At 42.5% G+C, this 12728-nt stretch overlaps 1 protein-coding gene across 7 annotated transcripts in view; it reads right to left on the reverse strand.

Annotated features, from left to right (window-relative positions):
• Positions 1-12728, reverse strand: part of RBM6 (RNA binding motif protein 6) — a 144733-nt gene that overhangs the window by 106312 nt on the left and 25693 nt on the right. For 6 of the 7 annotated variants that reach the window (XM_074403819.1, XM_074403818.1, XM_074403816.1 and 3 more), the window contains 2 exons: positions 10123-10212; positions 6178-6247 (listed from right to left, as the gene is read on the reverse strand). The exons of the other annotated variant lie outside the window; for it this stretch is intronic. Coding sequence is in view for 4 of the 6 variants with exons in the window: in XM_074403816.1 (XP_074259917.1) it covers positions 6178-6247; positions 10123-10212 (160 nt within the window). In the remaining 2 variants the exon portion in view is untranslated. The remainder of the gene's footprint in view (positions 1-6177; positions 6248-10122; positions 10213-12728) is intronic. 7 annotated transcript variants of the gene reach the window in all.

Below are 12728 nucleotides of genomic sequence, written 5' to 3' on the forward strand. Positions count from 1 at the left end.
AATTTAAAGTATAAAATTCAGAAGCATTAAGTACATTCACAATGTTGTGCAACCAACACTACTACCTAGTTCCAGAATATTTTATCATCCCAAAAGAAGCCCCATACCCGTTAGAGACTCATTCCCCATTCCTCTAGTCCCTGACAACCACCAATCTGCTTTCTATCTCTATGGATGTGCCTACTCTAGATATTTCATATAAATTGAATTATTCGATATTTGGTTTTTTGGGTCTGGCTTCTTCCATAATGTTTTCGAGGTTCATCTAAGTTGTAGCATACATCAGCATTTCATTCCTCCTTATGGCTGTGTATATATATATATATCCTTATGACTCTAGTTTCTTTCATTCAGCATATTGCCATTGAGATTCATCCATGTTGTTAGGTACATGAGTAGTTTCTTCTTTATTGCTGAGGAGTATTCCATTTTATGTATATACTAGTGTTTGTCTAGTCCAGGCGTCCCCAAACTACGGCCCGGCCGCATGCAGCCCCCTGAGGCCATTTATCCAGCCCCCCGCAGCACTTCAGGAAGGGGCACCTCTTTCACTGGTGGTCAGTGAGAGAAGCACAGTATGTGGCGGCCCTCCAATGGTCTGAGGGACAGTGAACTGGCCCCCTGTGTAAAAAGTTTGGGGATGCCTGGTCTAGTCACCGAAACACATTTTACTCCTGGTACTTTTTCCAGAAATAATCATGTAACTCAAGGTAATTTACAATTCATGGGTTATAATATATCTGTAAATGGCAAGGGAAAACTTCAAATATATAGAACATACGTAGGTCCAAAATCTCTTATCTAGATAATTCCAAAATCCTACAAATGTCAAGTTTTTGGTAAACTTCAACAAAGTCATTTTAAGGCAAATCCTGGCCTACACTATGAGTTGCTTTAGTCTTTATTTACTCCTCTTAGTGAGAATATTAATAATTTTGCAGCATATTATGTCTGAATACACATTCCCCTGGGAGATATAATACCTATATATGTAAATTACATTTCTGTAACTTGAAAAATTCATAAACCCATTTAACCTCACAGGTTCCAGATATAAGTTGTGACTCTGGCCAGGCACAGTGGCTCACACCAGTAATCCCACCACTTTGGGAGGCCGAGGTGGGTGGATCACAAAGTCAGGAGTTCAAGACCAGCCTGGCCAACATGTGAAACCCTGTCTCTACTAAAAATATAAAAATTAAAAAAAAAAAAAATTAGCCACCTGTAAATCCCAGCTACTTGGGAGGCTGAGGCAGGAGAACTGCTTGAGCTGGGTGGTGGGGGCCAGAAGTTGCAGTGAGCCGAGATCGCGCCACTGCACTCCAGCCTAGACAACAGAGCAAGACTCCATCTCAAACAAACAAAAGAACTGATTACAGTTGCCCAACATCATGCCTGGCTACCACATATGATCTTTTAACAGTAAACGTTATAGTTCTCAGAACATCTGATTGTTCCAAGACATATTCTTCAGATAAGACCTAAGCTGTACTGCTGTGAAAACAAAAATTACACTAATACATTACTAGAGTCAATGAACAGGCATTAATCTCTCTTGTGTAACAGATCAACTCTCCATTACATGAACTAAAAGGATGGACAGGGTCGGGCACAGTGGCTCACGCCTGTAATCCCAGCACTTTGGGAGGCCGAGGCAGGTGGATCATGAGGTCAGGAGCTTAAGACCACTCTGGCCAAGATATTGAAACCCTGTCTCTACTAAAAATACAAAAATTGGCTCGGTGAGGTGGCTCACAACTGTAATCCCAGCACGTTGGAAGGCCGAGGCAGGTGGATCACGAGGTCAAGAGATCGAGACCATCCTGGCTAACATGGTGAAACCCCATCTCTACTAAAACACAAAAATTAGCTGGGCATGGTGGCATGCACCTGTAGTCCCAGCTACTTGGGAGGCTGAGGCAGGAGAACTGCTTGAACCCGGGAGGTGGAGGTTGCAGTAAGCTGAGATTGTGCCACTGTACTCCGCCCTGGCGCCTGGCAACAGAGCAAGACTCTGTCTCAAAAAAAAAAAAAAAAAAAAAAAACGAAAATTAGCTGGATGTGGTGGTGGGGGCCTATAATCCCAGCTATTCAGGAGACTGAGGCAGAACTGCTTGAACTGCTTGAACCTGGGAGGCAGAGGTGGCAGTGAGCTGAGATCACATGGCTGCACTCCACCTGAGTGGCAAAGCAAGACTGTCTCCAAAAAAATATGATCTGGCCGGGCGCGGTGGCTCAAGCCTGTAATCCCAGCACTTTGGGAGGCCGAGGTGGGTAGATCACGAGGTCGAGAGATCGAGACCATCCTGGTCAACATGGTGAAACCCCGTCTCTACTAAAAATACAAAAAAATAGCTGGGCGTGGTAGCGCGTGCCTGTAATCCCAGCTACTTAGGAGGCTGAGGCAGGAGAATCGCCTGAGCCCAGGAGGCGGAGGTTGCAGTGAGCCGAGATCACGCCATTGCACTCCAGCCTGGGTAACAAGAGCGAAACTCCGTCTAAAAAAAAAAAAAAAAAAAAAAAATGGACTGTGCTACATAATTCTCCTCTTATGAGCAATAACCATCTTGCAGGTGATCACTTACCCTAAAATACTGACTGCCAGTTTTCACCTATGAAAGTCACCCATTTTGCTGGGCATAGTGGTTCACACCTGTAATCCCAGCACTTTGGGATGATGAGGCAGGAGAATCACTTGAGCTTAGGATTTTGAGACTAGCCTGAGTAACACAGTGAGACCGCACCTCTACGAAAAGTTAGCCTGGCATGGTGACACGCATCTGCAGTCCTAAATACTCTGAAGGTTGAGACAGAAGGCTCATTTGAGCCCAGGAGTTTGAGGTTACAGTCATCTATGATCATCCAAATGCACTCCAACCTGGGTAACAGAATAAGACCCTGTCTCTCATTAAAAAAAATAAAATAGGGCTGGGCGCAGTGGCTCACACCTGTAATCCCAGCACTTTGGGAGGCCGAGGCGGGTGGATCACGAGGTCAAGAGATCGAGACCATCCTGGTGAACAAGGTGAAACCCCGTCTCTACTAAAAATACAAAAATTAGCTTAGCATGGTGGTGCATGCCTGTGGTCCCAGCTACCCGGGAGGCTGAGGCAGGAGAATGGCTTGAACCCAGGAGGCAGAGGTTGTGGTAAGCCGAGATCACACCACTGCACTCCAGCCTGGGTAACAAGAGCGAAACTCCGTCTCAAAAATAAAATAAAATAAAATAAAATTATTTATTTATTTATTTATTTATTTATTTTGAGATGAAGTCTCAATGTTGCCAGGCTGGAGTGCAGAGGTGCGATCTCGGCTTACCGCAACCTCTGCCTCCTAGGTTCAAGCCATTCTCCTGCCTCAGCCTCCCAAGTAGTTGGGACTATAGGCATGCGGCACCACAACCAGCTAATTTTTGTATGTTTAGTAGTGATGGGGTTTCACCATGTTGGCCAGTATGTTCTCGATCACTTGACCTCATGACCCACCCGCCCTGGCCTCCCAAAGTGCTGGAATTACAAGCGTGAGCCACCATGCCCAGCCACAAAAAATTTTTTAAGTCACTGTTACTACTGAAATTCACATGACCTTTTTTTTTTTTTTTTTCTAAGGAAGCAAGGCCTTGCTATGTTGCCCAGGCTGACCTCAAATTCCTGGGCTCAAGCAATTCTGCCATCTCAGACTTCCAAGTAGCTAGGTCTACAGATGTACAACATCATGCCTGGCTACCACATATGATCTTTTAACAGTAAACGTTATAGTTCTCAGAACATCTGATTGTTGCAAGACATATTCTTCCGATAAGCCCTAAGCTGCGCTGCTGTGAAACCTCCACTACCCTTTAATGCTCTTCACCTGAGAGGAAATCACAGCTGCTCTTCACAAACATCATAAATAATAATCTATTCCATGCATATGTGGGACCTACTGACTGTCAAGCACTGATATATACAAGAAGGAACAAGATAAGGCTCCTGCTGTCATTCCTCTCTAGTGAGAGAAGTAAGCTACACAAAACCACTGAGAAAAATATCATCCATTACCAGTGACAGATTCAGTCCAATCAGTGACCAGTGATAGATCAGTTATAGACCCAATGGAAAAATCCAGTGATGGAAATATCCCATCAGTGATAGATCCAAACAAGGATATGACAGAAAACAACTACCAGGTGATTTTAGATTTGAAGGTGACACAGGGCCTCAGAAAGGTGAAACTGAAGTCAAGAACTAAACCCTAGAAGACAAGTAAAGATCAGAGGGAAGAGCAGTGCAAAGACTCTGACACAGAAAGAAGTCTGTATTGGTCAAAGACAAGAGAAAAGCTCAGTGTGGTTACAATAAAATAGAGTAGGTGAAGAGCAGTACCAAATGAGATCAAACAGCCAAGGATCAGCTCATGCACGGGTTTGTAAGATGAAACAAGAAGTTGAGAATTTCTTCCAAGTGAAGATGAAGGCACTAAGACGGTTTTAGACATGGGAGTAACATGATCTGACTGATATTTTCAAAAGTTCATTCTACTTGTCACATACAGATGTAATAACAGGTAATCCAATCCTTTCACTAAACACACACACACACAAACACACACACACACACACACACACACACACACACACACAACTTAATAGAATGTCAAGAAAAGATTGTATTTGCTGAAAGGTGTTTTTAGTTTTATTTTTAAGCACTGTCCTGAACGATTTCCCAGGTGTATCAGTGTCTTCAGTCTGCCAATTCTAATAGCTACCACAATCAGCACATTTAAGAACTTCCTCTTTAGACCCTATATGTTAATATAATTTTTACTGTGCTGACAAATTTGACAATTAGAAAGTCAAAGAATACTAAAGAAACTGGAGTTTGAACTGCTGCTATTTAAATATTAAGACATCTCCTTTACTAAACATATCAATACTTAATGAAAGCACAGTTCATGAAACAAGACAGCTGAAATTATTATCCTGAGAGTTAAAAAGCATCTCTAGCCTGTAAATTCTACCTTGAGTTCCTAAAGAAAGCATTTATGAGGCATATGCAAAAAATAAATATAACCAACAAAGGTGAGATATACCAGAAGAACAATGTATCTACTCTTAGTCAGGTTTCCACAAATTCAAGATTGATGTTTTTAAAACAAAAGAAATAATTAGCTCTCTGAGAAATAATACTGCTGAGTTTGCTCTCAAATTACAGAACAAATTATTTCTGGACTTAATACCATATTCTTTCAAGCACAAAATTTATTTTGTGGATAATTTTCCTCTGCAGAAGCAATATGAAGAAGCTATCTAGTGAATGCAAAATTTTTATTCCATGGTAAACTGCTAAAATTATACCCTCAAAAATATGACATGTTCTTACTTGAAGATCTCTTTAACTGAAATTCGAAATTCTGTGAAGACTCATGCTCTACTCTCTTCCATTTAAAATTCTGCAAAATAGGTCACCTAATGATTACGTTTTTTTTTTTAAACCACTTATTACTACACATAGTTCTAAAAATATTGGCCAAAACCTTGAGTTGTTGGCATTTCACCTTTCCCCACTTTTACCATAGTAAGATTTAAAGGAAATGACTGAAATTGGTACTGTGAAATATGATTAGTAGCATACTCTGAAAAGTTTGATCTACAGTTCAGACCACAGAACAGACGTCAAAGAAAAAGCTCTTCTGCGTCTATTCATGGGTTTCAACAAAATAGCTGTTACAGGACTCCATTCTCAAAGCAAAACTGAAAATTAAAGAAACCACTAATTTGTACAATTTCTCTGGGAAGTCGTAAGTTTTACTCTGAAGCTATGAATGTAAAATTTTACATACAGCAAGCTTATTAAATCCTATTAGGCTCAAACATAAACATTCCACCACCATGAAGAACATAAATAGCAAGTTTAATAATTACATAAAATATATTTATGGCAATTGCTGCAACACTCACTTTATGTATCACAGGCATTCAGAAGAACTGGAACATGCATCCTCATCGCCCATGTGTGGACAAATATCCACAAAGAACCACAGCTAAGACTAAATCTGCTTGTTATTTGAAGGCACTAACAGAAGGCTTCTGGAAATTTTAATTGTGGTTTCTTAAAACAAGTTTTAAGTAGCACATAATGCAGAGATCTAACAAAGACCCTTCCTAACCCAAGGCCATATGCAAGTCAAGAAACTCACCTGTGTTATACTCCTTCAACTGCAAGTTCTTTACAGGCATACCATCAGGAGTCCGAAAAGCATTAAGAATCTGCAAAAATATGGCATTTACACTAATGATACAAATCACAATCGAACACTGAATATCACATTTTTCCCTAAAGGTTTTTATCACACATTATTTGAAGCCATGATTATTGTGTAAAAGCAAAGTCAACTATAAACACTCAAGGCATTCAAAAAATGTTGAATGAGGCCAGGCGCAGTGGCTCATGCCTGTAATCCCAGCACTTTGGGAGGCCAAGGCAGGCAGATCACCTGAGGTCAGGAGTTTGAGACCAGCCTGACCAACATGGAGAAACCCTGTCTCTGCTAAAAATACAAAATTAGCCAGGCATGGTGGCACATGCCTGTAATCCCAGCTACTCGGAAGGCTGAGGCAGGAGAATCACTTGAACCCTGGAAGCGGAGGTTGTGATGAGCCGAGATCACACCATTGCGCGCTCCAGCCTAGGCAACAAGAGCAAAACTCTATCTCAAAAAAAAAAAAAAAGAATGAGTAAAACATACTTATTCAAAAATTGGCAGAATGCAGTGGCTCATACCTATAATTCCAGCACTTTAGAAGTCCAAGGTGGGAAGATCACTTAAAGTCACATGTTTAAGATAAGCCTGGGCAAGATAGTGAGACCCTATCTCTTAAAAAAAAATTTTTTTTTTCTTAATTATCCAGGAGAAGCCAGGTGCAGCGGCTCGCACCTGTACTCTCAACACTTTGAGGGGCCAAGGAGGGTGGATCACCTGAGGTCAGCCTGGCCAACATGGTGAAACCCCATCTCTACTAAAAATACAAAAATTAGCCAGGCGTGGTGGTGCACCTGTAATCTCAGCTACTTGTGAAACTGAGGTGGGAGAACTGCTTGAACCTGGGAGGCAAAGGCTTCAGTGAGCAAGATCGCGCCACTGCACTCCAGCCTAGGTAACAGAGCAAGACCCCACCTCCAAAAATAATAATAATTACCCAGGAGACCAGGCACAGTGGCTCATACCTGTAATCACAACACTTTGGGAAGCCAAGGCAAGTGGATCACCTGAGGTCAGGAGTTTGAGACCAGCCTGGTTAACATGGAGAAACCCCGTTTCTACTAAAAATACAAAAATTAGGACGGGTACAGTGGCTCACGCCTGTAATATCAGCACTTTCGGAGGCCAAGGCAGGTGGATCACCTGAGGTCGAGAGTTTGAGACCTGCCTAACCAATATGGAGAAACCCTGTCTCTACTACAAATACAAAATTAGCTGGGCATGGTGGTGCATGACAGTAATCTCAGCTACTCGGGAGGCTGAGGCAGAAGAATCACTTGAACCTGGGAGCGAGAGGTTGTGGTGAGCCGAGATCATGCCACTGCACTCCAGCCTTGGCAACAAGAGCAAAACTCCTTATCAAAAAAAAAAAAAAAAAAAAAAAATTAGCTGGGTGTAGTGGCACACGCCTGTAATCCCAGCTACTTGGAAGGCTGAGGCAGGAGAATCACTTGAAAGTAGAAGGCTGAGGCTGCAGTGAGCTGAGATCATGCCACTATACTCCAGCCTGGGCAACAGCAAGACACTGCCTTAAAAAAATTAAAAAAAAAAAAAGGCCGGGCACAATGGCTCACACCTGTAATACCAGACCTTGGGAGGCTGAGGCGGGCAGATCACAAGGCCAGGAGATCAAGACTATCCTGGGCTAACTTGGTGAAATCCCATCTCTACTAAAATACAAAATTAGCCTGGCATGGTGGTGCGTGCCTGTAGTCCCAACTACTCAGGAGGCTGAGGCAGGAGAATTGCTTGAACCCAGGTGGAGGCTGCAGTGAGCCGAGATCGCACCACTGCACTCCAAGCCTGGGCGACAGAGTGAGACTCAGCCTCAAGAAAAGTAAATAAATAAATAATTTTTTTTTTTGACCAAGAGTGGTGGCTGACACCTATAGTCCCAGCTACTCGGGAGGAAGAGTTTGAGCCCAGGAGTTTGAGGCTGTAGTGAGCCTTGATTGGGCCACTGCACTCCAGTCTGGAGTACCCCGTCTTTTTTTTTTTTCCCCCTCAGGTATATAAAAAAGCAAAAGAACATAACCTTCTCAGGTATATAAGAAAAGCAGAAGAACATAACCTTCAAGGGCTCAAATTGTGTACATTCCAAGCTCTCCTGCTTACTTGCTGTATAACCTTTTAGTGTCCAGTTTCTCATGTGTTAAACATAAAACGATGTACTGGGTTCATTACAGTCCAGGGCCGTAGCACTTCCTCAGCATGGGCAGTTTGTTTCCCCATATTCAAATGAACTGTTCTCTCACTGCATTCAGGCCTGGGCTCAAATGCCTCTTCCTCAGTAATGTCTCCCTAACTATACAATATAAAAATTAGCCCCATAAGCATGCACGCCTGCAATCCCAGCTACTCCTGAGGCTGAGGTGGGAGGACTGACTGAGCCCACGAGGTAGAAGCTGCAGTGAGCCATGACTGTACCACTGCACTCCAGCCTGGACAACAAAGTGAGACTCTGCCTCAACAAAATTAAAAAATGGGCTGGGGGCAGTGGCTCATGCCTATAATTACAGCACTTTGGGAGGTGGACCACGTGAGGTCAGGAGTTTGAGGCCAGCCTGACCAATATGGTGAAACTCTAAAATACAAAAATTAGCCAGGCATGGTGGCGTGTGCCTATAGTTCCAGCTACTCAGGAGGCTGAGGCTGAATAATTGCTTGAACTCAGGAGGCAGAGGTTGTAGTGAGCCGAGATCATGCCACTAGACTCCAGTCGAGGCAACAGAGCAAGACTCCATCTCAAACAAACAAATAAACAAACAAAGATGATAATAAAAATAAAACAGCCCCAATTCCAGTGACATTCTAAGCCTGTACTTTAGCTTTAGTTTTCTTTTTTGAGACCAGGTCTTGCTTTGTTGCCAGATTGGAGTGCACTGGTACAATCTTGGTTCACTACAACTTCCGCCTCCTGGGTTCAAGCAATTCTGCCTCAGCATCCTGAGTAGCTGGGATTACCACATGCCGCCACACCCAGCTTATTTTTTTTTTCTATTTTTAGTAGAGATGGGGTTTCACCATGTTGACTAGGCTGGTCTCAAACTCCTGACCTCAAGTGATCCACCTGCTTTGGTCTCCCAGTGCTAAGATTATAGGTGTAAGCCACCACACCGAGCCACAGAGTATAACTGTCATAAGTTCAGCCCTAATTTAGTCAGCCAATCCTTTGATATTGGGCAGTTAGGCAGTTTCTAGTTTTTACTATTATAAATAAACTGCATCTTTATGTATGCATTCCAGAAATAATATGTTCTAAAGGATGTGATCATGTCTAAAGAGAGCAATCATTCTTCATAATATTTTTTAACCTCAACTCATTGAGTACATGCATAAATGGCAAAATTTGAATAAACTTTATGAATTATAGGCCGGGTGCGGTGGCTCAAGCCTGTAATCCCAGCACTTTGGGAGGCCAAGGTGGGTGGATCACAAGGTCAAGAGATCGAGACCATCCTGGTCAACATGGTGAAACCCCGTCTCTACTAAAAATACAAAAATTAGCTGGGCATGGTGGCGCGTGCCTGTAATCCCAGCTACTCAGGAGGCTGAGGCAGGAGAATTGCCTGAACCCAGGAGGCGGAGGTTGCGGTGAGCCGAGATCGCGCCATTGCACTCCAGCCTGGGTAACAAGAGCGAAACTCCGTTTCAAAAAAAAAAAAAAAAAAAAAACTTTATGAATTATAAGAGTCAATTTCCTGGTTTAGATACTATACCACAGTTATGTAAAATATTAACACTGAGGGAGGATGGGAGAAAAATACACAAGCATTCTCAGCACATTTCTTTGCACCTTCTTGTGAACCTATAATTTTTCAAACTAAAAGGTTTTCTAATTTTTAACTGACACAAAGAAACAGGAGAGAACACATGCCTTACCTCTTCTTTTGTGGCATTTTCAGGCACCCCACTTAATCGAATAAGCCTGCTGGGTTTCTCCTCACTCGGGCCGGTCCTATAATCTTGATCCTTAAATTTAGAATGAAAAATTATTTCACAAGTAAATATATTTTACTGTTCAAAACCCAAATCAACATGAAATTTAACTACTCAGGATCAAAAATGATAAATGAAAAACTATAATTTTCTCTATTGTTCTGAGTGCCAGAATGTGAATTCAAATCATTAGAATACAAGTATGCTAAGACCAAGGCTCACTGACAGAATCTTGAAAGTAAAGCAAAACACGACCAGAGACAACACTGAATAAGACTTAACCAGAAAGCCGCACTAACATAGTCTCTAAATTGTAATTTTCTCAGTCTGGCCAACATGGTGAAACGCTGTCTCTAGTAGAAACACAAAAATTAGGTGGTCGTGCTCCACGTGCCTGTGGTCCCAGCTACTCTGGAAGCTGTGGAAGAAAAATCACTTGAATCTGGGAGGCAGGAGTTTCAGGGAGCCAAAATTGTGCCACTGCACTCCAACCTGGGAGACAGAGCAAGAACCCCAGTCTCCAAAGAAAAAAACAAAACTTCCCTGGTCTGAGAATGCGGTGTGGGCTAGCAGCACTTCATAGCTCTGGTGAGAGAAGATAACTACATGTCATTTTTTAAATTGTCCCTGAATCATGGTGACAGGATAGGAAAATCATGTAGCAAAAGCTTCACTAGGTTTTCCCTAATTTATCAACCGGGTTTGTGAAACAAACAAAACAACTTCCTGCCTTTGTTTGTACGTAAGAGGAAAGTTTTAGTGAGATGTCATATATTGTACTCCACACTACAGAAGTTTCTGGCAGTGATATAGGTTATATGCCAATCAGTCAAATAACATTGCTGTAAGTACAAATAACATTTCTTCAGCTTCAAAGTATGAGTTAATATGTACATATGTAAACTCTAGAAATAAAGTATTAAGTCAAACCTCCCAAGAAATGTTCCAAAAAACATGCGCTAACAGACTTGACTTTAATTAATTAATTTATTTTTATTTATTTTTTTTGATACAGAATCTCTGTCACCCAGGCTGGAGCACAGTGGCACAATCTCAGCTCACAACTGCCCCTGCCTCCTGGGTTCAATCAATTCTCCTGTCTCAGCCTTCCAAGTAGTTGGGATTATAGGCACTTGCCACCACACCTAGCTAATTTATATATATATATATATTTGAGATGAAGTTTTGCTCTTGTTGCCCTGGATGGAGTGCAATGATGCCATCTCAGCTCATCACAACCTCCGCCTCCCGGGTTCAAGTGATTTTCCTGCCTCAGCTTCCCAAGTAGCTGGGATTACAGGCGCCTGCCACCAAACCTGGCTAATTTTGTGTTTTCAGCAGAGAGGTAGTTTCTCCATGTTGGTCAAGCTAGTCTCGAACTCACAACCTCAGGTGATCCACCTGCCTCAACCTCCCAAAGTGCTGGATTATAGGTGTGAGCCACTGTGCCCGGCCTAATTTTTTTGTATTTTTAGTAAAGATGGATTTCACCATGTTGGCCAGTCTGGTCTTGAACTCTTGACCTCAAATGATCCACCCACCTTGGTCTCCCAAAGTGTTGGGATTACAGGCATAAGCCACTATGCCTGGCCTTATTTTTCTTTTTCCCACAACACTTTCTCCTGAGGTTGTACTACAAGGGTCTCTAACTCCTGGCCTCAAGTGATCCTCCCACGTCAGCCTCCTAAAGTGCTGAAATTAAAAGCATGGGCCACTGCACCTGGCCAAATCAACTTTAAAAGGTAATGTCTTCATTGCAAAATTACAAATATAACCCTCCTTGCTTAAATCATATATTCAAGAAGTGTAACATTTAATTATGTTAGCGCAAAAGGATAGCTGCAACATTAAACTACCTTCTCACGACTAGGGAGCCTCCTAAGTATTCTTTCAATGAATTTAAGTAAGAAAATGATCCCTAAACAACCACAGGGCTAACGAAGCAAGAGTTGCAAGAGTCAACTCCCAAAGCCATATAATTTCAAACTAAATTGTCCCAAGGCATGTAAATCAGCACCATAAAACAAAATAATTTAAAAACGCACATCAAAAATATGATCTGGCCGGGCGCGGTGGCTCAAGCCTGTAATCCCAGCACTTTGGGAGGCCGAAGTGGGTGGATCATGAGGTCAAGAGATCGAGACCATCCGGGTCAACATGGTGAAACCCCGTCTCTACTAAAAAAATACAAAAATTAGCTGGGCATGGTGGTGCGTGCCTGTAATCCCAGCTACTCAGGAGGCTGAGGCAGAATTGCCTGAACCCAGGAGGCGGAGGTTGCGGTGAGCCGAGATCGCACCATTGCACTCCAGCCTGGGTAACAAGAGCGAAACTCCATCTCAAAAAAAAAAATGATCTGAAGCTAGGGGCAATGGTTCACTCCAGTAATCCCAGCACTTTGGGAGGCTGAGGTGGGGGGACTGCTTGAATCCAGGAATTCAAAACTAGCCTGGGCAACATGTTGCAACCTGTAACTACAAAAAAACACCAAAATTGCTGACCAGGCATGGTAGTGCACACCTGTAATCCCAGCTCTTTAGGAGGCTGAA

Source organism: Saimiri boliviensis, chromosome 8 (genome assembly GCF_048565385.1).
Source record: "Saimiri boliviensis isolate mSaiBol1 chromosome 8, mSaiBol1.pri, whole genome shotgun sequence".
Lineage (NCBI taxonomy): Eukaryota > Metazoa > Chordata > Mammalia > Primates > Cebidae > Saimiri > Saimiri boliviensis.